The 26,342-nt window shown below is 39.8% G+C and overlaps 1 protein-coding gene across 5 annotated transcripts in view; it reads right to left on the reverse strand.

Annotated features, from left to right (window-relative positions):
- The window catches only part of LOC140486161 (aldehyde dehydrogenase 1A1-like), a 99,284-nt gene that overhangs the window by 24,505 nt on the left and 48,437 nt on the right, over positions 1-26,342 (reverse strand). For all 5 annotated transcript variants that reach the window (XM_072584898.1, XM_072584878.1, XM_072584868.1 and 2 more), the window contains 5 exons: positions 23,039-23,100; positions 21,294-21,422; positions 12,798-12,911; positions 4,346-4,448; positions 2,089-2,273 (listed from right to left, as the gene is read on the reverse strand). In XM_072584898.1, coding sequence (XP_072440999.1) covers positions 2,089-2,273; positions 4,346-4,448; positions 12,798-12,911; positions 21,294-21,422; positions 23,039-23,100 — 593 coding nt within the window. The remainder of the gene's footprint in view (positions 1-2,088; positions 2,274-4,345; positions 4,449-12,797; positions 12,912-21,293; positions 21,423-23,038; positions 23,101-26,342) is intronic.

A 26,342-nucleotide genomic window follows, 5' to 3' on the forward strand; every position in this document is an offset into this window, starting at 1 on the left:
AATAGTCAGGATGGCTTTGCGCATGGGAGATCATGCCTCACAAATTTGTTAGAGTTCTTTGATGAAGTGACCAGGAAGGTTGACAAGGGCATGGATATAGACATAGTCTATATGGATTTCAGTAAGGCCTTTGATAAGTTCCACATGGTAGGCTGCTCTGGAAGGTTAGGTTGCATGGAATCTAGGGAGAGCTGGCAAATTGGGTACACAGTTGGCTTGATGGTAGGAAGCAGAAGATAATTGTGGAAGGATGGTGTTGGAATGGAGGCCTGTGACTAGTGAAGTGCCTCAGGGGTTGGTACTGGGCACATTGCTGTTTGTTATCTGTATTTGGAATAGAATTTACAAGGCATGATTAGTTAGTTTGCTGGTGACACTAAAATAGGAGGATTCGTGAACAGTGAGGAAGCTCATCAGAAATTGATCAGCTGAAGAAGTGGACCAAGAAATGGCAAATGGAATTTAATATTGATAAGTGTGAGGTCTTGCATTTTGGAAAGTCAAATCAAGGCAGGAATTTCGTAGTGAATGGTAGGGCCTTAAGGAGTGTTGTGAAACAGAAGGATCTTGGAGTTCAGGTGCACAGTTCTCTGAAGGTGGAGTCACAGGTAGACAAAGCAGTGAAGAAGACTTTTGGCACACTGGCCTTCATCATTCGGGGCATTGAATATAGAAGTTATGAAGTTATGTTGCAATTGCACAGGACATTGGTGAGGCCACACATGGAGTATTGTGTTCAGTTTTGGTCACCTTGCTGTAGGAAGGATGTTATTAAACTGGAAAGAGAGCAGAAGCAATTTACAAGGATGTTGCCAGGATTCAAGGGTCTGAGTTATAGGGAGAGATTGCACAAACAAGGTCTTTTTTTCTTTAGAGCGCAGGAGACTGAGGGGGGTTTCTACTAGAAGTCTATAAGATTACGTGAATGCACTCAGTCTTTTCCCCAGGTTTATAGAATCAAAGACTAGAAGGTATCAGTTTAAGGTGAGATGGCGAAGAATAAAATGTAACCTGAGGGGCAATATTTTTACATAAAGGGTCATATGTATATGGAATGAGCTGCCAGCGGAAGTGATAGAGGTGCGTACATTAACAACATTTAAAAGCCATTTGGACAAATACATGGATAGGAAAGGTTTAGAAGGATATGGGCCAGGAGTAGGGAAATGAGGTTAGCGTGGATGGGCGTTTTGGTCAGAATGGATCAGTTTGGGCCAAAGGGTCCGTCCCCGTGCTGTAGGACTGTATGAGTCTATGACTCCCTCTGACTCTGTGACTGTAATTCTATAATATTGTTTGTAAAAATGTAAACAGACATGGCTTAATGAGTTGAATGACATTGACATTATTTTACCTTCTTGTATGTTTGTGTGCTCTATAGAATTGTAGAGCCATAGACACAGAAAGAAACCATTTAGCCTATCAGATCTGTGCATTACAAAAAAATTGAAATTTTAAAAACTCCTTAAAAACTAGACACCCATTCTAATTCTACTTTTTTCTGAACCTTGTAGTTTGTAACCCTTGCTGATCAGAAATCGATCCAGGTACTTTTTCAAATAAGTGTTGACTCCACCACTGAACTGGAATTTCAGACATCTCTCTCCCTCTTGCAAAAAATCTTTTCCCTCATTAGTCTCTCGACCTTACACCAATCATGTTAAAAGTGTGTTGATCACAGACTTGTCACTTGGGGAAATTGGTCTATCCTGTCTACTGGATTTGCACCCCCTCATAATTTTGCACACCTCAATTGTGTGAACCCTCTGTTTTAAGGAAAACAACCTTAACCTATCCAATATCCCTCTTAGCTGAAATTTTCATACCCTGGCATTCATGATTCTCATTATGTTAAGGAAGCCATCAGAACAGGTGGTAATAGACTCAATAATTGTAGTAGCATTGTTAGTTTTTATGTATAAGATGGAATACGTAAGCATAAAGCAATAGCTAAGATGAACAAACTTAACTAAAACAGTGTCACAGTTCAGAATGTGGTCTCTGAAGAGCTTTCTTCTCATAGTTTAAAGTACTATGTTAACTCTTTAATTAGTCTAAGCATTCCACATAACATCTTTTCTCTGATACCTGTGGCCCGTGGGTGACTGTTGCATGTAGGGGATTTCCAATAACACGCTTCTGTGCTAGCGAAATGCTCTTGCAGACAAATTCTTTGTAGACAGGTTCTTCCACAAATATTCTGGATCCTGCTAAACAGCACTGTCCTTGGTGGAAGAAGAGGCCATTATGAGCTTGCTCTACAGCAAAGTCCACTGCAAAATATGAGTTACATTGCATATTCATTCATATTTGAAAATGTGGGCATCATTTTGGAAAATTACAGTATTATTTATGTATGAGTTCAAACCTGACATTTGAGTAGAAGGTCAATTATTCTAATTATTGTTATTGAATTTCTCTAGAAACATATTGCATGTTTATAAAGGTCAAAAGAGGTACTACACATGTTGTATTGACTAGATACATGTATTAGATATTGACAAGCACATTTTATGACCATTTATATTTGGAAGAAATATATATGAAGTTATGTTATTAACAATTTGTATTCAGTCATTGGATAATTGGTTGTGGAACTGATTATATAATAAGTTCATCTTAATGTGTTATTAATCATTTAACATTACTTTAGACATGCGTGGATATTCTGGCTTTCAGAGACAGTTGAGTAGTTTTCTATAGACGAGACCCACTCAACAGCATTTTTAAAATCAAATTTACCAGTTCTCAGTTGTTGCTCCACTTACAGATGGAAATGCTGGGGAGAATCAAATGCGTGCGGTCACATAAATAACATGATTGACTCCCCATTATTTTCTTTGACATGTTCTTAGAAATGTAAGTATTATTGCTGCAACAGAGTCCCTCAAGACTGAACCTTCTCACTGCCAGACTTCTGAGAAGTATAAGTTTCGCAGCAATAGCAGCAGCTTGGGAATCATCATACCCAAGGAAATCATATTGTTGCCAACTGCCTATGACTGGAAAGAGAGTAATTAATTAAATGGGCCACACATTTCGTCAAATAGTTAACTTGGCAACGTGTACCTTTTATTTTGGCAGTTTTATCACCAGCCTTTGCTGCCTTAAGTAATTTTAGTGAATCATTCTTTTGGTGTTGTACCAGTTTTTGGATTTATGAGATTTTATCTCTGTTTTTACTCCACAAATATGAGATTTTGGCATAGTTTGCATATTACTTAGTATACTACTAAATACCATTTCAGAAATAACAGCAAATGGAGAACAACAGGCTCAGGCAATAGGGTGCAATGACCACTTTCTAGTTAATGAATAATGGATTTAGGCCAGAGTTCATCACTTATAACTGGACTTCTGAATTAACAGTTTTATTCATGTCAAGGAACTGAAGTGCGTCCCAACAACTATGTCCATATTTGTAAATGTTGGAACTTAGAAATGTATTTATTTACAAACAGCTTTATGGTTGAAATAATGGACAAGACAATAGTTTTCTATACATTTTAAGCTTCTTTGTGAAATTCTCTTACAATAGAATGAAACATGAAGTCATTTGATCAATACTCATTCTAGTCTGATTATAATTACCATCATAAGTAGTTATATCTTTCACCAGCAGATAGTACTTTCAGCATTGCATGATCATTGTGACCCATTTTACTTGTTCCTAGTAATTAGACAATGCATCTGGCATTGGAAACTAAATTTCAAACATATGTATGAAGAACCTACTGCTCCAAAGGAAAAGTTGTGAAATAGTTTATGTCAGCTTACAGTCAGAACTAGGCAATTACTGGGCCTGCACTTGCAAAAACAACTAACTTATTCTGTATTAACTTATAATGGTAGACAATGAATATTGCCAACAAAAATGGTCTAACTACTTCTGTCTTGCCTTGAACTTTTCATAATCCAGGGTAAAGGGATTAATTTAATTGGTGCTCCTGCAACTTGTCTTAATATCCTTCCCTACACCACAAATATACCATGGCTGCAAAAAGAACTATTTAAAGCGTGCACTCCATCAAGTGTGCAAAATGTTAATTTTGCCATTACTTCATGACCTCTGCCAGCAAGAAAGACAAAAACACCTAAGAAGTGGAACAATGATCAATGACAATTTCCACTTAAAGTCAAACATCGTTCTGTCATGAACGTGTGTTGTTGATCTTTCCCCATTTCTGTGGCAATATCCACAGAAGATCCATAACCACCTTCTTTAGAAATTTGGGTCTGGCAAATCCATAAAACCTTGTCAAAAGCACACAAATGTCAGTGTCAAGAACAATTAAACATCTGATAAATATTAAATTTAAGTACAGAAATAACTTTAAATACTAACAGTCTGCATCAGCAAATATGATGTTTGGATTCTTCCCTCCAAGTTCCAGTGTTACTCTCTTGAGATTACTCTTGCCTGCTGCTTCTTGTATTAGTTTACCAACCTGAGTGAAAAAATGAAGCGAATATAATATTTAGTTCATTAAGCTTACATCTACAATGTGCTATAAGTAATTCACATAAGCATGAGAGCCATTTGAATGATGCAATAAAATCCCTCCTGCTGGATCTCTATAAAAGCAACTCAGCCCATTTTATTTCTTCACGTCTTCCTTTTCTCTTCAGACAGTTGTCTAATTCTCTTTTTGAAAGTGACCATTGAATTTTACCCCAGCACATTCCTGCACGTTCCAAACCCTAACTACTCTTTTTCTTACTTAGAGGATGTAGGCATCGCTGGTGAGGTCAGCTTTTATTGGGCATCCCCAATTACCTTGAAAGGTTGTCAGTATGCTGCCTTCTTGAACCACTTCGGTCCATGCTTGTCCTCATGTAACTGTTGCTTCTTTTGCAAATAACCTACTGTCAGTGACCTCTTGTACTTGATCCCTTTGCCAATGCGAAGTTTCCTCCTTTCTACCTTATCTAGACTCCCTCATGATTTTGAAAGCCCTTTAAAATTCCTCTCAATCTTCTCTTATCTAAGGATGTACAGCTCTAACTTCTTCAATTAATCGAAATAATTGAAACTCTTCATTCCTGGAATCATTCCTGCAAAGTTTTTCTGTATCTTTTCAAATCCCTTACTTCCTTTCTAAGTGTGGTGTCCATAACTAGATATATTACTTCCAAACTAGTTATTTATAGTTCTTATCATAACTTCCTTGCTTTAAGACTCTATTACCCCAAATATATACCCAGAATCCCATATGATTTAACTTTATTCTCATCCATCTTTTTCTGCCAGCATTAGTGATTCATTCACAAATACTCACTCTTTGAATCTCTGATCCCACTTCGAATTGTATCCTTCATTTTATATTCCCTATCTGTGTTTTTCCTCCCAAAATGTATCACTTCACACTTCTCTACATTTAGTAAGACAGATGAGAAAACCTTAAGTTTAGTTCTGTCCCATGGCAATTTAGCCAGTATCTTAGAAACAGATTAAAAATACTAGAGACTCAATGGTTAGCACTGCTGCCTCAGGGACCCAGGTTTGATTTCAGCCTCGGGCGACTGTCTATGCGGAGTTTGGCACGTTCTCCCCATGTATTTGTGACTTTCCTCTGGTTTTCTCCCATAGTCCAAAGATGTGCAGGTCAGGTGAATTGGCCATGCTAAATTTGTCCATAGTGTTACATGCATTAGTCAGAGGGAAATGGGTCTGGGTGGGTTACTCTTCAGAAAAGGTCCAAGTGCCTGTTTCCACACTGTAGGGAATCTAATCTAATCTAGGGAAGAAAATGGTCTGCTAACGAACATATTTTTGATTGCTATTGAGTGATATCTGCTACCACCACTGGCAATAATGGACTGAATAAAATGTTAATTGCAATGACCACACACTTTATAATTAACTGCAGGGTGTTTTTCTCATGAAACCTACCAAAGCTTTATCAGGCACCTTCAAAGTCTCCAAGATGTTGAAGAACTGCCAAGGAAATAGTGCAACTTATAGGGCATTGCTGATGTATAAAGAGAATTTTACATTACACGGCCTGGCCCTTCAAACATTACACCTTTACCTTCCTCATTCGAACTAAAATGTGTGCTGTTCCTTCAGTGATTTGGTTCCTGTACTATCCTTTCTGCATGAACCTACAGATTCCTCCACCTCAATTTTTACATATAGGGGATGTCAATTTCGATACAGGCTCTTGATGGGGTAAGAAGTGATTTCATATGTGGAAGAATTGTCCTCCTCAATTTGATCATTTGCAGGGTCCCATTTGGCAAAGGAATTGGCAAGGGAAAGCAATCACAGATGTATGGTGGCAAATATAGCATCAGGTAGAGTGTGTGCGAGAGCGAATTAAAAAAGAAAAGGAAAGAGAGGCAAATCCCCAAACATCCCATTATGCGTGGCCTCGTCATTTGCAATGTCACATGCCCTTTTCCTGCCTATAAAATCAATTGCGATCTCTTTCAGTGGTTTCAAGTTTTGGAATGTAGCACGACCTTCTCTTGATCTTCAACTTTCCCTTTAGTTATGCCAATCTTTCCTGCGAAAGGAATTATAGTGAGTTAGTATATACACTTTTGACTGGTTTTGAAAATGTAATAACTTAGCCTAAATCACATGTTTAAAGGAAAAAAGTGTTGTAAAGTGGAGAATCAGTTATAAGTGCAAAGTAGAAGTTGGTGAAGTGTAGTACTCCATTATGATCAAATGTAAGGCAATGGAAATAGTAAGGGAAGATTTGATATATTGTCATTAAAATAGAGGTATTGTAGGTCTCCAGACTGAATCCCAAAGATGTAAGGGGAAGTCTTAAGTTTTATTACTTCATGGGATGTAAGCTTCATTGGCATTTATTGCTTAGCCCAGTTTGTTCTTGAGAAAGCTGTTTTGATGAGTCCATGAAATTTCTTCTTGCATTAGATTGTCAGCTGTCTGTCAGTTGGCAACACTTTCACTCCTAACTCTTGATTCCAGGCTCAAGACACTCTGGGGCAGGGTTGAGGAAGCTCTGCACTCCTGGAGGTGCTGCTTTCAGATGAAACGTTCGATTGGTATCTCCTTTCTCATACAAAAGATACCGCACTGTGAGTTTGGGCGCGAGATAGTCTGGTTGAGGAGAAGGCAAAATCAAGAGCTGTCTTCAGGTTTAAACTTCAAACTAACACTTTATTTGGCAGAAATACAAAATATATTGCACATGGTAACCCTATAGATTCTCAGATCTGATCTTATAATTATAGTATATCAAGTCCACACTAAGCCTCTGACGAGCATTCCAACCAGACCCAACCCCCCCTCCCCCCTACTTATATCTTCCATGGCTAATCCATCGAGCTTACACACCCTTGAACACTACTGGGCAATTTCCCATGGCCAACCTACCTAATCTGCAGACCTTTGGACTGTGGGAGGAAGCCAGAGCACCCAGAGAAATCCATGCAGACACAGGGAGAATGTGCAAATTCCACACAGATAGTCACCTGAAGGTGGAATTGAACCCAGTCCCTGGCAATGTAAGACAGTAATGCTAACCAGTGATCCACCAGGCCGCCCACTCATGAAGGCCCTTCCCATGAAATTTTCCATTCACCACGTGACTACTTATCATTCAAGTTCCCAAACGTACCTTCCAGGTGAAGCTGCATTTCTACTCCATTCACTGCTCACAATGAGATCTCTTTCATATTGGTCAGACCAAATGCAGACGAGGTGACTGCTTTGCAGAACACTTCTGTTCTGTCTATAGGATGACACAGACCTCCTAGTTACTTACCATTTTAATAAACCACCTTGCTCTCATGCTAATATTTCTGTCCTGGACCTGCTGTAATGTTCCAATAAAGCACAACGCAAGGAGGAACGACCATTCCATTTTCTGCTGAGGTATTTTGCAGCCTCAAGATCTTAATATTAAATTCAATAACTTCCAAAGCTGATCGTGCTCTGTGTATTATCCACTTTTCTTACATTCTCTCCATCTCCTGTTCCATCACCTCCTCAACATTCTAGTCTTCATTGTGCCTTGTTTACTTTGTTCTTAGTACAAAGAATCTATCCCCTCCCTTTCACCCCTTGATTTACACTCATCTTACATCTCTTTTTCTCTTTTGCCACCATCAATAACTCCTTTGTCGTTGTACTGGGCCTCTGCCTCTGTCAAAGGTATGCACAAGAAAAGACATTCTTCAACCACTTTCAGTTCTGAAGAGTCACTGGATTCGAAACGTTAACTTGGTTTCTCTCCTCAAAAATGTTGCCAGCCGTATTGAGTTTTTCCAGCAATTTCTCTTTTGCTCCTGAGCTTCTCTGAGTTTATCTCTCAGGATAGGTTGCATGTTGGGAGCAATCGTGAGGCACTTCTATTTCACACTTCCATCACTGGTTAGCCTTTAACATTTCAGAATTTGTGTAGACTGCTGAATTGCTCTGAAATCCTTGAACATCCAGGAAGACAGTGTCTAACCTGAGAGATGCAACACTTTGTACAGCTCTTGTCAACAAACCAATGTGCTATGAGGGAGAGTGGACATGTGACCTACCCATTGTACATCTCCCAGCATTGAATGGTAGTGCAGTCCTTTGAAAAGCTAATTGCCAGAATGAACTGTTATTTATTGAGGCATGAGGAATCATCACTGATTCCATGCTGACACTCATAAGGTGAGGACTTAGACAGGGCGGGACCTACCACTCTCTGCACACTGCTTGTAGCCTCAGTATAATCTCTATTAAAGTGCAACATTTTTGCTGCAGTCCAGATCCATGTTTGAGGCTACCTATAGTCAAGGAGTTTATTGCTTATGAGAAATGAGCAATACTTGGCCATTAGAATGTGTTTCATCCCTGGGATGTCTGGTTTGGAGACAGCCTATTCTCTCGTTGGTCCTGTTGTCCTGGAAGAGTTGGCTAGTGGTGCCCTGGTGGGTTTGGACCTAGAGGGCCTAGGCCAGTTGAAAATGAATCCGATGTTGATTCACCCTCCTTAACTTGGACTTCTGCAGAATTTAGAAGGGATATTGATGGCCAAGAAAGGAAGCTTCCGGAAGACCTTTATTACTCGTGCTCCCTGCTGCTACCATCCTGTCTCTCTGAGAGGAAGGGACAGTTGGATACTTAGCACCTTTGACTAAAGTGATGGAGTGCAGGTCTGTGCACAAGCAAACGTTGAGTGTGCTGGACCTGGGTCTCTATGGCAGCAGCCAGATGCATGCATGCGAGAGCTAGAAGGGAATCAATAATTTTTGCGGACTCCTCCATCCTTTGTTCTACTTTAGTGACTGCCCCTGACAAATCTATCTGCTATTCCCATGCTTGTCTGTAAATTTTGGTTAAGTCGCTCATAGCTACAACCATGGGCTCATCTTTTGTTTGGGAATAAGCAGATCTCTGGCAGTCCTCCAATTGTCAGTAATCTGTGGCATTCCTTCCACAACAGCTATAGAGATATGTTGGTGATGTGCTTGCCAGATTGTGATCCTCAGTCTAATCTAGTTAGAGATACCACTGAGGTGAAAGTCTCTGAATTGGTGAATGGTACAGGCAAAAGCCTTGATAGTTCATCTTCTGTTGGTTCAGTAACTTTCTCTTCAGAAGTAGAGGTGGAGCTGAGGGCCTGCAACTCAGGCCTCTCCTTGGACAAGGTTCACTGGATGTTGCTGGGAATTAGTTGGGTAAGCTTGAGCAGGTTAAGAATGCGTTAGCACTCCCATTAGTGGGAGAGCAGCAGAGTACAGCACAAGAAAGCTCATTAGGAGATTGCAGATGGATGGTCTGTGTGTTCCTGTATGAGTGGTCAATCTCTCCTTCAGCCAAGTCAGCCACCTTATCCACATATAGGTGAGCAGCCTTCTGTACACCAAGTCCCTTATCTTCAGCCTCTTGGCCCAATTGTGAGATAAATTTTCCTGTGACAGGACAAAGAGAGAAATTGAATGTGCTGGAAGTGGATGGTGGACCCATCAATGGTCATGCAGGAGTAGGAACGATGGCGAGGTATTCCAAGTGAGGGAATAGAAAACATAGAGGACAGGAAGTGGTAGTTATTTAGGAGGCTGACGTGTCTGAGAGTCATTGAGTGGACATGATGCATATACTAGTGAAAGTTGCAGCTCACGAGCCTCGGTGAGAGCTGTATGCAGTGGCAGAGTTAAAATGAGTAATGGCACTGAACATGGGTAGTAAATAAAAAATAGTGGCATTTAGCCTTGTGTTGCACAGAAGATAATTCCCTTTCTTCCTGCACTGCTAGGCATTGCAATTAAACCGGGATTCAGCATTAACTCCGGAATCTATCTCAATCCAGTCTAGTCAAGTCTGGTGATGTGGCCTCTTTTTCCAGTCAGCAGAAAAGAGGGTGGTCTACCTCTCCACCACTAGCTCCACCAAATCACTGTTCACAATGGAGGGTAGTGAATGTTGTGCCCTTATTCAAGAAGGGGTGCAAAGAAAATCCTGAGAACAATAGACCACTAAGCTTAACATCTGCTGTTAGGTAAATTACTTGAGAATATTCAGAGGGATAAGACATACGTACATTTATAAAGACAGAGTTTGATTAGGAGTAGTCAGCATGCCTTTGCACGTGGGAGATCATTCCTCACAAATTTGTTAGAGTTCTTTGAAGAAGTGACCAGGAAGGTTGATGAGGGAAGGACGGTAGATATAGTCTATATGGATTTCAGTAAGGCCCTTGATAAGGTTCCACATGGTAGGCTGCTCTGGCAGGTTGGATTGTATGGAATCTAGGGGGAGCTGGCAAATTGGATAAACAATTGGCTTGATGATAAGAAGCAGACAATAATAGTGGAAGGATGGTATTGGACTGGAGACTTGAGAATGGTGTATCTCAGGGGTTTGTGCTTGGCCCACTGCTTTTTTAAATCTATATTAATGATTTGGATGAGAATGTACAAGACATGATTAGTAAGTTTACAGATGACATTAAAATAGGTGGTGTTGTGGACAGTGAGGAAGGTAATCAGAAATTGCAGCAGGACCTTGATCAGCAGGAGAAGAGTGCCAAGAAATGGCAAATGGAGGTTAATTTCGGTAAGTGTGAGGTCTTGCATTTTGGAAAGTCAAATCAAAGTAGGAGTTTCCTGGTGAATGGTAGGGTTTTAAGGAATGTAGTGGAACAGAGGGACCTTGGAGTTCAGGCAAATGGTTTTCTGAAATGGAGTCACAGATAGACAGGGCAGTGAAGAAGGATTTTGACACACTGGCCTTCATCGGTCAGGGCATTGGGTATAGAGGTTGGGAGGTTTTGTTGCAATTGTACAGGACATTACTGAGGCTGCACTTAGAGTTTTGTGCTCAGTTTTGGTCACCTTCTGTAGGAAGAATGTTATTAAACTGGAAAGAATGCCGAACAAATTTACAAAAATGTTGCCAGGACTCAACCGTCTAAGTTATAGGGGGCGGTTGGACAAGCTAGGAGACTGAGGGCAAATCTGTTAGAAGTCTATAAGATCATGAGAGGCATGGATAGGGTAAATGCACCAGTCTTTTTCCCAAAGTTAGGGATTGAGGACAGGACAGCATCAGTTTAAGGTGAGAGGGGAAAGAATAAAAGGGAACCTGAGGGGCGTTTTACACAGAGGGTGGTATGCATATGGAATGAGCTGCCAGTGGAAGTGGTTGAGTTACGTACATCAACAATATTTGAAAGGCATTCGGACAAATACATGGATAGGAAAGGTTTAGAAGGATATGGGCCAAGTGCAGGGAAATGGGGTTAGCGTGGATGGACGTTTTGGTCGGCATGGACTAATTCGGGCCAAAGTGCCTGTGTCCATGCTGGAGGACTCGTTAAGTCTATGCCTCCATGACAATATGGAGATATGGAGATCCACTTCCCTTTCTGGGCCAATTTTTTTGGAATAATGTAAGAATACCATAGTTTGAGGATTATTTCCTAACTTACAAAATGGTGAGTAGCTGTGGTTTAAATATGGTACAAGTGGCCTCAGCATTGCAAACGTCATAGCAGCAGCAAACACTTCTTCGTCTTCTTCTCCTAATTCTATGAGATTGGCATTGAGGAGACCAGTCATAATCAGTGAGAGCAAGAGTGAAGAATTACAACAGAAATGTTGATATCCGCCATGACAGTCCAGTCACCAAGAATCTTACGCAAAAACACTTTGCCAAAGAGTAGAAACATTCAATCCATTGTTTTCGTATAGGACCTTGAAAACACGATAAACATATCACCTATTTTTCTCCTATTAGAGAAATGATTCCTGCTGCATTATGTGCACAGAAAGAATTGACCAATATGTATGGCATTGCAAGGGCAACAAAAACAGAGAGTGCACTGTTTAATATTAACTTGCATGTTTCTGGTTCAATCCTTAATAGCCAAAATGGGAAAGAAGGGTGTGTGTCTCCAGTTATTTTGTGACAGGTGGATCAATTCTCTCATCATCCACTGAATTTACAGGAGATTAAAGAACTCCACAGAATTTCAGCACCTTTGAGTTCTGCTCTTGAATAATGTTGGTGGGGGATGTATTTGAATTTTTCCAGTCAGAATACAGCTTCTTAAACAATAAGCTGAGGTTCTTCACATTTGTTTGTCCAGATTTAAAGTTTAAATTATGGAATGCTGTTTTAATTTACAGCGTTTAATGAAACATTTATCCCATGTTGAGTACATTGAATTGTATTAGCACAAACAATTTCCAACAACAGACCTCAAATATGGATAAATTTCTCTTCAAATATATGTGTCAAAAATAATAATTTCTAACATCATCTCAAAACAGCCCTCTCAATTAAGTTGAGGTTTACACAGTTTTGCAAAAGAATCATGTTTAGCTCAGAGTACCTCAGTAGAACCAGTGAAGGCTACTTTATCTATGTCCATATGACTTGTTATTGTTGCTCCTGCAGTACATCCATATCCTGGTACAATATTCACCACTCCAGGAGGAAATCCTGCCTAAAGCAAAAGATAATAAGTTAATATTCAACAAGCACAATGAGTTAAGGAGGAATTGTGGTCATTAGATGATAGGTTACTTTAAACAGTAATTAAGAAAAGTTATCTTACTGCTGTAATCTAAGTGATCGGATGCTCAGATAAGTTTATAATCATAAAATTGATGGTTGGAGGATTTGAGCTATAGGGAGAGGCTGAATAGGCTGGGCTATTTTCGTTGGAGCATAGGAGGCTGAGGGGTGACATTACAGATGTTTATAAGATCATAAGGGGCATGCATAGGGTGAAGGCCAAGGTCTTTTTCCCAGGACAGGCAAGTCCAAAACTAGAGGAGATAGATTTTAGGTGAGAGAGGAACGATGTAACGGGAGCTAAGGGGCAACTTTTTCAAGCAGACAGTGGTGCGTGTATGGAATGAGCTGCTAGATAAAGTGGTGAAGACTGGTGCAATTACAACATTCAAAAGGCACCTGGATGGGTAGATGAATAGTAAAGACTTAAGGGATACTCTCCAACTGCTGGCAAATGGGACTAGATTAATTTAAGACATCTGGTCAGCATGGATAAGTTGGACCAAAGGGTCTGTTTCCGTGCTGTAGAACTCTATGACTTTGTGTCTATGACTCTAAAAATGGAGAACAATTACAAACTTACTTAAATATAAAGGTGTAGTTATATGTAAGTGCAATACATCAAAATATGTTACAAATCTGAACCAGAATGAATAGAACCTTGATGAGTCTGCAGAAAAATCACTTTTCCCTTTAGGCATGATGAGGTGAGGCACTATTGCCCAGCACTGTTCTTTTGAGAGAACTGATAAATAAAAGACCTGATATGATGTTCATCAGGCTTTAACTAGGAATACTCTATCCTGGCTGATTGCCTAATACAACGGGCGATAAAGGGGCCTTGGAAAAAGATTAGAAAAGTGCTGTAAGAATGAAACCCACCCTAAAACTCAAGAGACTTAAAATCTAATTGTGTTTATTATGGAAAGGTTTAAAAACCAAGGCTATCTAACAGAGGCGTTTAAATTTCAGAAGAGATAAGATTGTGTACATTACTTACGTTAGATACAATCGGAGATCATCATGTATAAAGTATCCATAGTGAGAGCTGTGCCAGATCTTTGTTGATCAGTTCTCTCAAAAAGAACAGTGCTGGGCAATAGTGCCTGACCTCATCATGCATAAAGGGAAAAGGTGTCAGGTGGTTCTTACTTTCACAGAGATTAGTAGATGTAGGGAACAAGCTGTCAAAACGTTAATTCATAGCAATCATTTAAAAGTGAACTGAATAAATATCTTGCTGTACTAGAAGTCACAAAATAGAGAATGCAGATCATAAACTAACAAGATGATACATTTTTAATGTACTCCCTGGGTTAGTTTACAGGCCCAAAAGCAATATGTTATCCAGATTTTCTGCTCCCAACTTGGTTGTCTTTTTTAAATATCTCTCCCAGGTGATTACAAGGCTAGATGCCAGACAGGTGGCATTCTGAATCATCATGCCTATGACTTAACAACTGTATGATATAGGAAAGTACCAGCAGGTCCTACCCTGTATTTTATTTTTATGTTTGTAAAATTCTTATCATCAATCTTTGTTATTAAATTCACAGAATTACTGGCAAATTAGGAAAAAAAGGAGGCAGGTTCCTCTGAACCAGCCAAATTTCTGTCATTGATTAGCGCGTTTGGTCATTATGATGAGTGCTTTTCAATCTCATTTTAATTGGAATGCTTTATTGTTATTTTGTGGACTCTTTCAAAGTTAACTTAAATGGTAAAATGGGACAAATTGGTCACTCCAAACACAATCAATCATGGAAAATCAAGATATAATAGTCTGGGGAAAATGACAAATCAGATAGATCTCACACCTACTGGACTTTTTTATAAACTGTGGCTAAGGCAACATTTGAAGTTCATTTAGTCCACATTGATATATTTGTGACTTGAGGAGGAAAGTATAATAATGATTTTATAATGCAATATAATTTATTTATGCTACAATAATGATTTGGAATCATGTTACATTTTCTTTCCTTAGTATTGGCAGGAATGCAATCTCATCTTTTCTGATCATCAAGTGTAGGTCTGTTTTTAATTGCAACAATAGGTTCACAATTGACTGTTGACAGGGAGACACATCCATTTCTCACTGACTGTTATTGCCACATGGCGAATGGTATCTTTGAAGTCTTTGTCTCATTGGGATGCAGTTAGCGACCACATGTGTTAAACTGGTGCATTGAGGTACTAGGGCAGTTAGGAAATGGAGAAGATTGGCTAATATAAAAATTAGCATTGAAAAGTAGGTCCATGTTAATGTTATAAAATATTTAACTTTCCCTTTAAACTTTGCAACATCCCCATAATTTTTAAACAAAAGATGGCATTGTATAGCTTTTGTCTTAAAATTGCCTTGAAATTCTTTAAAGTTTTTTCATCTCCTGACACAACAGAAATTCAACAGGTTTCCAACAACAGCATCAGCTAAACAGCCAACCATCTAGAAAGACACAGGTAGCCGATGCATTGGAGAATCAATACTGCAAGTTCCCCTCCATTTCATACACTATCCTGGTTTGAAATTAAAAATCACACAACACCAGGTTATTGTTCAACAGGTTTAATTGGAAGCACACTAGCTTTTGGAACGACGCTCCTTCATCAGGTGATAGTGGAGGGTCGATCGTAACACAGAATTTATAGCAAAAATTTACAGTGTGATGTAACTGAAATTATACATTGAAAAATTGATTGTCTGTTAAGCCTTTCATCTGTTAGAATACAATGATAGTTTCACTTCTCTCATGTGTAAATCACAAAACCTTTTTTTAAAGTTGCATTCTCGGGTTAGCTGTTAACAATGGTGATAGCTAGATAATATGTTGAAGGTGTTAGCCCCCTGTGTTCTCTGTCGATGCCATGATGTTTAGATTGATTCTAATCTAAAAAGTGAGATAGCAGTGTTTTACATAAATTCATGTAGTTTTTAAGCTCAGAGTTCTACATGAATGCATGCAGTTTTTGAGGAAATCTCCCACTCCACCAAGGACATGCAGGTCCTTGGACTCCTCCATCGCCAGACCATGGCAACACGACGGTTGGAGGAAGAGCGCCTCATCTTCCACCTGGGAACCCTCCAACCACAAGGGATGAACTCAGATTTCTCCAGTTTCCTCATTTCCCCTCCTCCCACCTTGTCTCAGTCAAATCCCTCGAACTCAGCACCGCCTTCCTAACCTGCAATCTTCTTTCTGACCTCTCTGCCCCCACCCCACTCCGGCCTATCACCCTCACCTTGACCTCCCTCCACCTATCGCATTCCCAATGCCCCTCCCCCAAGTCCCTCCGCCCTACCTTTTACCTTAGCCTGCTGGACACACTTTCCTCATTCCTGAAGAAGGGCTGATGCCCGAAACGTCGATTCTCCTGTTCCTTAGATGCTGCCTGACCTGCTGCGCTTTTCCAGCAACACATTTTCAGCTTTGATCTCCAGCATCTGCAGTCCTCACTTTCTCCTCGAAGACAATTTATCTAACCTACATATTTTAGAATTGTGGGAGGAAACCATAGCACCCAGACAAAGCCCACGCAGACACAGGGAGAACATGCAAACTCAACACAGACAGTCACCCGAGGCTGGAATTGAACCTAGGTCCCTGGTGCTATGAGATAGCAGTGCTAACCACTAAGACACCAAACTATGAGTGATCCACTATCAGCACATTACATAATGAAAAGCAATAGTTTTATCAATTACAAACTATATTTTAAAATCCAAGTTGGCATCATATAATGTTCAAGACAAAAAAAAACTGCAGATGCTGGAATCCAAGATAGACAAACAGGAGGCTGGAAAAGCACAGCAAGCCAGGCAGCATCAGGAGGTGGAGAAATCACTGTTTTGTGTGTAACCCTCTTCAGGACTTGAGGTGACTGCAAGGAGAGAGCAGCAGATAAAGCGGGGTTTGGTGGAGTTGGGGGCATGGTGGTGAGGTATGGATAGGCAAATGTTGGTTGAAGTATGACCTGGTTGGACGGTGGGAGGAATGAATCTGGTTGGTAGCTGAAAGGAAGTGTTGCTGAGAGGAATGGAAGTGGGGGAGGGGCTGGGAAGGGAGTCAGGGGATGGCAAAAAGAGCTTATTTGAAATTGGAGAACCCAATGTTGAGTCTGTTGGGCTGTAGGCTGCCCAGGCGGATGATGAGGTGCTGCTCCTCCAATTTGTGGTCTAATTCACTGTCGAAATGGTGGAGGCCAAGGATGGTCATGGCGGAAAGGGAGTGGGATGGGGAATTAAAATGGGTTATAATTGGGCAGTCAGGTCGACCCTTGCGGGCCCAGATGAGATGCTTGGCAAAACATACCCTGAGTTTATGATTGGTCTCCCCGATGTAGAGAAGACCACATCAGGGGCATCTGATGCAGGAAACTAGGTTGGAGGAGAGGCAGGTGAAACTCTGTCTCACTCTAAGGACTGTTTGGGGCCCTGGATGGAGGTGAGGGGGGTGATGTGCTGGCAGATTTTGTATCTTTTATGCTTGCAGGGGAAGATTCAGGAGGGTTGGTGGGGAGAGTGGTGCAAACCACGGGAGCGGTCCTTGCAAAAGGCAGAAAGGGGGTGGGGAGGGGAAGGGGTAGATGTTCTTGGTAATGGGGTGTAGTCGCAGTGGCGAAAGTGATTAAGGATGATACGTTGGATGTGGAGACTGGTGGTGGTAGGTGAGGACAAGAGGTATCCAATCTTTATTGCATTTGAAGGGGGGCATTTAGAGCAGTGGAGCGGGGAATGGAGGGAGTGCAGTTGAAGGTTGTCTGGATGACAAAGAAGGGAAAAGCACATTGTTCAAAATAGGTGGACATCTGGCATCCTGGAGCTGCTCATCAACTTCACCCACAACTTCCATCCTGCCCTCAAATTCACTTGGTCTATCTCAGACACCTCCCTCCCTATCTTGACCTCTCCATTTCCAGCTCCAGAAACAGCCTCCAATGGATGTTTACTATAAGATCACAGACTCTAACTACCTGGACCACACCTCCTCCCACCCAGTATACTGCAAGAACTCCATCCTATTCTCTCAATTCCTCCTCTTCTGCCGGATCTGATCGGACAAGGACACATTCCACTCCCAAGCATCCTCGATGTCCACCTATTTTGAACAACGTGCTTTACCCATCTCTGCCATCCAGACAGCCTTGCATGCACCACATCCATTCCCCACTCCAATCCTCCCCAAACACAATAAAGACAATGTCCTCCTTGTCCTCACCTACCACCCCATCAGTCTTCACATCCAACGTATCATCTTTAAACACTTCCACCAACTCCAATTAGACCCCATCACCAAGAACATCCTCCCCTCCCCACACCTCTCTGCCTTCTGCAACGACTGCTCCCTTCATCATTCCTTGGTTCACATCACTCTTCCCACCAACCCCCTCTGAACCCACAGGTACCTTCCCCTGCAACCGGAAAAGATGCAAAACCTGCTGGTACACCACACCCCCCCACCTCCATCCAGGGCCCCACACAGTCCTTCCAGGTGAGACAGAGGTTCACCTGCCTCTCCTTCAACCTAGTTTACTGCATCTGGTGCTTGTGATGTGGTCTCTGTACGTCAGGGACACCAAACGTAAACCTAAGGAACAATTCGCTTAGCATCTCAGCTGGGCCCGTAGGGGCTGACCCGACCTCCCAGTCACCATCATTTTAATTCCCTTTCCCACTCCCTTTCCATCATGATCATCCTTAGCTCCTCCATTGCCACAGTGAATCACTGCAAATTGGAGGAACAACATCTCATCCTCAGCCTGGGCAGCCTACAGTCCAGAGGACTCAACACTGAATTCTCCAATTACAATAGCCTCCCGTTCCCATCCCCCAATTCCCTTCCCAGCCCCTCCCCCTCCCTTCCATTCCTCTGATTGACCCTTCCTTCCAGATACCAACAGGATTCATTCCTCCTATCGACGAACCAGGTCGTACCCTCTGCCTATGTTCACCTATCCCTACCTTAACGCCCTGCTCCCCTGCCCCCCACGTTATTGGCAGCTCCCCTTAAACCCAGCCCCAGTCCTGAAGAAGTGTTACACTTGAAACACTGGCTTCTCCACCTCCTGATGCTGCCTAGCTTGTTGTGTTCTTCCAGCCTCCTGCTTGTCGACCTTGGTATCATATAATGACAGTTTCTTAATTAACTAATTTATTTATCTAACTTCCTTCAAACTTAGCAACATTTTATTCACATGGTCTCAACAACTCAGCTACTCTCAATTGAAATTACAGGCAGTTTTAGTGGCCATTTGACAAACTTTTAATGATCTGCAGAACTATCAGCTCAATGATATTTTAGATTGGATAAAGAAACATAGAACAGCAATGCTGTGATCAGTTGACTGATCTGATCTAAAAAAATCAAAGCACTTTTCATGTTGAAGTTAATGTTTAATTTTCAGTAGCAAAAAATACTTACCAAATGGGAACAATGTCATAACAGGTTGCGAAAGTAAGGAGAAATTTAAATGTTTCTTGTATCATACTCAAAGGAATCTCAGTACAACATGGAAACAATGCTGAGAATTTTCATTTTAGTAGCATTGTACAACTGAACAATAATAGTTTACTTCGAAAAAGTTTGCTTGCTCTAGATTAGTAGTTAAATTCAAAAATCAGTAAAGCAGGAAGACTTTGCATCCTTTATGGTTGCTATTCACCATGTGCCTAAGGGTATCAACTCAAGCTTGACATGACCTAGCCCTTTAGCATTAAGTGAAAGAAAAATGATCAACCAATTTCAGGTCGATGTCTAGAGTTCTAGTAAATAATTTACTTACTGTGACTTATAAAAGCCATTTTAAGTGCTGCATTTAACTATTTATAATCATAACAGAAAGGAATAGCTGATACTAAGTGAGCCAGAAAAGGATATAGGGTTTTTAACCTGGATTACGATGCAGCAGAAAGAATGAAAATAATATCTATGATTTAAATCTGATTAAATACTCAAGCATAATGTAAGTATATTAGGGATAGATGTTTCCCAGAAATAGGACATTAAAAATTGGATTTTGTTTATATTAGGGAAGTGGTGGGAGAATGATCTGGATATCGCATTGAATAAGGCCAATGGCAGGAGTACATCTAGTTGGTCCACAGCTTTCAAAGGGTGGCATGGTTGCTCAGTGGCTAGCAGTGCTGCATTACAGCACCAGGGATCTGGGCTCATTCCCAGGCTGTGACTGTGTGGAGTTTACATTTTCTACCCCACCCCCACCCCCTCACCCCTACCTCTGTGTGCTCCAGGTTCCTTTCACAGTCTAAAGATGTGCAGTTAGGTGGAATGACCATACTAAATTGCCCATAGTACCCAGGAATGTGCAGACTAGGTGGATTAGCCATGGGAAATACAGGGTTAGATGGATGTGGTGCTCTTTGGAGGGTCAGTATGGACTGAACGGCCTGCTCCCATGCTGTAGGAGTTCTATGCTAAGAATAGATGTTAGTTGTGGCTGCCAGAAATGAGAGCTATCATTTAAAAAACAAGAAGTGCCAGATAAACCCAGCAGGTCTGAGTTTATAATGGAATGAGAAACAGAACTAATATTTGAAGTGAACAAAGAAACTGAGTTAATGCTTTAAGTCAAATATCACTCAAACTCTTCTGATGAAGAGATTCCACTCAAAAGTTTAACTCTGGTTTTCATTCTCAACAATTGCTACCTTTTTTCTGCTGTTTTTATTGCTTTTATTTAATTTTTACTCCATTTTTTGATTTTGTTTCAATATTATTATTATTATTATGAATATTATTATTATTTAGCTAGAGCAGCTTACTGAGGCCTCCACAAAGGGCATAAGGATTTGGGGAACCAGGAAGTAGTGACCAGCAGTGCTCACTGTGGGTCAGATTTAATATGGAGCTGTCTATTGCAATCTTGGCAAATCAATTTCTAATTTATACCCTACAAAAAGCATGAGGCTCCTTATTAGCATATTAAAAGGCTCTGAAGAATGTTTTAAGCAAGTAGGGGAAAAACCTCCACAACACCTCAATCGAAATACCATTGTATGTGTTTGTCTCTTAAATTAGAAATTTCTTCACTCATTTAATACCCAGAAAGCAAGAGCAATGCATTTCACTTTTATCGCATTTTATCTTAGTTGGTGAGTCTTATTCGGATCAAAACATTACAATGCATATCCATGAATCTATAGTTTGTTCCTTCAGTTTGGACTGGGTATCATTTAGCTAGTTTTGAAACAGTTACATGGATGGATGTGAATTTACAATTGCATAAAAATTGGTTTAGTAAGAAACATCAAAAATGACAAGTTTATAACTCTTAAAGTTTAATGAATTACCTCTTTGATTAAAGCTCCCATGTAGAGTGCAGTGAGTGGAGTTTGCTCTGCTGGTTTAATAACAACTGTGTTGCCACAGCAAAGTGCAGGCGCAAGTTTCCAAGTAAACATCAGAAGTGGGAAGTTCCACTAATAGAGACAAAAAAAAAGTTGCATCAACAACATCACATTTTGTTCAAGATTATTGTTAGTTTTATGGACTTAATTATCATGACTATAGCATAATAATAATATTCATGCATCATACTAGGATGATAATTTTCTGTATATGTATAGCAATCTCATGAATAGATCTTTGAAATTTCCAATGTTTGGCAATTCCAATGAAAATATAATATGTAATCGCAAAATTAACACTCCTGCGCCCTTCGCACTCAAGTGAGCTAAAAGGAAGTGCAGTCAAAGTTGGTGTTATAGCAAACGTCTGTGCTCCACAATCCCTTTGAGTTGAATTTTATGAGATACTAAATTTCTTGTATCCTGTCAAAAGGTCCACCAAGAAAAACATTGATTGCCCAACAGCCAGATGATGGTTAATAGGTTGGTGGGAGGATTCCTGTCCCTCAGGAGCAGGATATCCCACCTCAGAGAGACAACTCATCAAAGACCAAAAACTCTCCGGAACTTTGTGATAGAAATATCAGTAGGATGAGGCCTTTAAGTAGGAAATCATCAGGCTCTTAAGGGTGTCAATTAGCCCACTGGGGATGCCTAATGTTACCCCTCTACTTGCAATGTTGTAATATGGTTGGAGTGGGTAAATAGGTGATGACTACCAACAACATTTCCTGCCCTCACTCCCTCCACTGCCACACCTTCAAATCCTCCACTGCCACACCACCAAGGTTGACAATAAATCAAGCCCTTTAAGTGCAGTTTTTATTTAATTGTGAAAGTGGAATCATAGAGTTTACCATATGTTCGAAATGAACATTTTGCTGGAAATATTAGATTTAAATTTTGGCTTTATTGTCAGGTATACTCAAGCATGGGGCACAGGAGTACTGTAGAAAGTGTGCAATGTCACCAGACACAGCGCTATCTTGGGTGCAAAGTACCTAGGTACAAAATCTTAGTTACAGAATTAGAAACGTAAGGAATAAAATTTTCACAAATAAATTTATATGTTGACACACAAATGAAGAGCAAAATCCTTACCTATAATGAATAAAATTGTTTATAAATGATGGGTTTTTTAAATGCCAATAACCTTCTAACTAATGTTTCTCTTAGCCATGATATTTATCAGTAAGTTAATAGTGAATTCAAATTAACATGAAATTGATCAATGCAAATTAGCTTGTATATTCATTGGAAATTGTTCATGCATGAATTCAAGTACAATTTACTGTATGCTTTGAAGTATCAAGCATTAACTGTTAATATATTTACTCTTCAACTCATTCATGCACATCTTTAATTCTGTTGCCTGCCAACCATATTCCATACTGAAATGATGTGTGATTTCGCTGAAATTTACAAAGCAATAAATGATTATTGTGCTGAATGAATATGCAGGCTGCACACTAAATCATTTAGTATGTCTAGTTATATGTTTTTGAGGAGGTGCTCCCAGAAGTGAAAGTACAGAACTCTTAAAAAACAGCACTGGCTTGTCCCTTTTTTCCAGCCCCGTATACAAGTGACTACTTTCTATTTCAGACTCAGGTAACTGGAAGTGAAACTCCTCACAATACTCTCCAGGAATCTTGGTCAAATAAAATAAATCTACAAATGTTACTTACAGGTATAATTTGTCCACATACACCAATTGGTTCATGTCTTGTAAATGTGAGATAATCTCCATCTGATGTAAATTAAGAAATTAATTCAATTATTTACCTTAAACAAGGATTTGGATTGTTATGTAATTTAACTGCATTTTTAAATTAGTATAACTAATGAAGTATATTTGTTAGAATATGCATTAAATGTGTAACTAGTTTACACATTTGAACAAAACGCTTCAGTTTGGAATCGATTGCTTAGAAGATAGAATCCCTACAGTAAGAAGGCAGGTCATTCGACCCATCGAATCTGCATCAACACTTTGAAAAACATCCCACCCAAACCTGTAATGCCCTAACCTTATTCCCCATCATCCTGCATTTGCCAAGAATAATCCACCTAACCTATACATCCGTGTGTACTATGGGCAATGTAGCACAGCCAATCCACCTAACCTGCATGTTTTTGGATTGTGTGAGGAGGTTGGAGCACCAAGAGGAAATCCATGCAGATACAGAGAATGTGCAAACTCCACACAGACAGTCTGTCACCCAAGGGTAGAATTGAACCTGGGTTCCTGGTAATGTGAGGCAGCAATGCTAACCACCAAGCCATTTTAGTCTCTTCCCAGATGTGGTAGCACTTGATGCAGACAATGCACAGGAACATTTGTTTTCATGACTAGATTTTCCTGAAACAGGTGATGAGTTATCACCATAGGCTGTAACTTGAGGAGTGCCATTATGCATCAGGTATGGCTGACCTGGATGCTATCCCACTCTTACGACCTGCTCTAGGTCAATTAGAAGGATTTGGTAATCAACCTGTTTTACCTTCCATGGTGTGTATTAGCTATAAGGAGAGGTTGGATAGACTTGAATTGTTTTTGCTAGAGCATTGGAGGCTGAGGGGCAATCTGATAGAAGTATATACAATTAGGAGAGGCATGAATAGCGTGAATAGTTAGAGTCTTTTTTCCTGGAGAAGAATTGTGAAATACACAGGTATAGGTTTAAAGTGCAAGGGGGAAATTTAGAGGAGATATGTGAGTGAAGTATTTTATGCAGAGAGTGATAGATGCCTGGAATGTGCTGCCATGGGAAATGGCAGAAGCAGATATGAGAACAAGAGTTTAAGAGACATTTGGACAGACACATGAACAAGTAGGGAATAGTGAGATATGAACCGTGAGCAGGCAGATAAGATTAGTTTAGAATGGCAACATGATAGAGACATTTTGGGCTGATGGTCTTGTTCCTATGATTTACTGTTCTGGGGACACCAAATCATGCAGTGGGACTTGAAATTGGACTTTCTGGCTCAGAGGAAGGGACTCTACACTTGCCTTCAAAATCTCTGCATTTGTAATAATGGCATTTGAATGACAGTCCTATCACATACATCTGCATGTTAATTAAACAGTGACATTAACCCAGTCATTCAAATTACAAAGGGCTTTTAATATTTAATAGAAGGGAAATTATTTTAAAGTACCTATTTTAAAATCAAAGTTTAAGCTCTGCTTTATATGACATACAGCAGCATCAGAACAGCACCCACACAGTGGGAAGCAGACACCTAAAGGATTGTCACTATGCAACAAAAAGCAACATTGTGTTTGCCATTATTTAAGATTAAGAATAGACAAGAACTTAACTCTGAAAATAACACTGAAAAAAACTAAAAACTTTAAAAATGTTGAAAAGCTTTTCTGGAAGTTATTTGGTACCTTTTGATCATGGCTTTTGACCAAATTGGACTTGCACTAACTTGATGTAAAATCCAAAAAAAAGGTACTTTTTTTGGACCTCTTGGCTTTCCAGGACTGAGAAATAAAATCGCTCTCTCAGTTAAATTGTTGCTTCCTTGCTAATGCTTGATGAATCACATAATATCCAAATTAAATGGATAACATGACGCACACTTATATCAGTATGAGGCAACATTGTGGTCTGAGGAGCAAGAGTAGGCCGTGCGATCCTTGAGTTTGCTCCACCATTTGTAATGAGCATAGCTGTGTTCTTAACTCTATTTTCCTGTTGGTAACCCATACGTTTGACTCCCTCATCTATCAAACAACCACTAAATCAGCCTTAAATGAATGCATATTTTGTGAAATCTTCTACTTTCTGGGGAAGATATTTCTATACTCTAACAACCTTTTGAGAGGAAAAAAAACACTTCATCTCTGTCTTTAAAAGGACACTCTTATTCTTAAACAATGTCCCCTAGTTCTACACTCCCCCATAAAAGGAAACATCCTCCACACATCCACCATATCAAGCCTTCTCAAAATCTTCTTTGTTTCAGTAAGATTTCCTCTCATCGATCCAGAGTCCAATGGATATATACTTGACCTGACCATACTTTCTTTTTAAGGTCAGGCCTTCTTCACTGAAATGAGTTTATTGAACTTTCACTGAGCTGATTCTGAAGTTTATTTGAGTATGGAGACCAGAGGTATACATAATACTCCACATTCTGTATAACTTCAATAAAAGTCATATCTTTATATTCCATTCCCCTTGCAATAAATGGCAATATTTGATATACCAGCCCTATTAACTGCTATATCTGCGCACTAACATCTAGTGATTCATGTACCAGGATTCTGTACCACAAAGTTTAGCAATCTCTCTCCATTTAAATAACCTATTGTTTTTCCAATCTTCCTGCAAAAATGGACAAATTCACTTTTACTTACATCATACATTTTCTGCTAAATGTTTTCCCACTCGCTTAGGCTGTTTTACCATCACCAACATAGTGTTACACTGTGGATTCTTCACTATAAGAATAAACACACTGGATCCTTCATTATCACAAGAGACAGTGCGGATCACTCACTGTAGGGTTTAAAATAACTATCCATCATTCTAGGATAAAACACTGTAGACCTTCCCGCAGTAAGGAAGAATGCTATTATTCACCGTTTAGGAGAACACTCCAGAGTCCTCAGCGTATGGAACATGTTGTGGATGTCTTACTGTTTAGAAGAATATTCCACAAACATGATCAAAAGTAATCTTTCCAGCAATGACTTCCTTTAATTTGAAATTTTATAAATGCTAACTACTACATACTTTATACTATAAGTTAAAACATATACTACCAAGTTGTCTTTAAAGACAGACAATAAAGCTGTTATTAATATTGAAAAGTAATTTACTAAACTTGAGTCTTTCCAGATCTGACATAACTGATTTTTTTTTTCAAGTCAGCTCAGCATTGGAAACAATCTGTGCTTTCATTGCAGGGACTAGAAATTATACGAAAGCTTGATAAGCATTTATTTACTCATTTATTCTATTTGATGTTTGA

Source organism: Chiloscyllium punctatum, chromosome 2, assembly GCF_047496795.1.
Source record: "Chiloscyllium punctatum isolate Juve2018m chromosome 2, sChiPun1.3, whole genome shotgun sequence".
Lineage (NCBI taxonomy): Eukaryota > Metazoa > Chordata > Chondrichthyes > Orectolobiformes > Hemiscylliidae > Chiloscyllium > Chiloscyllium punctatum.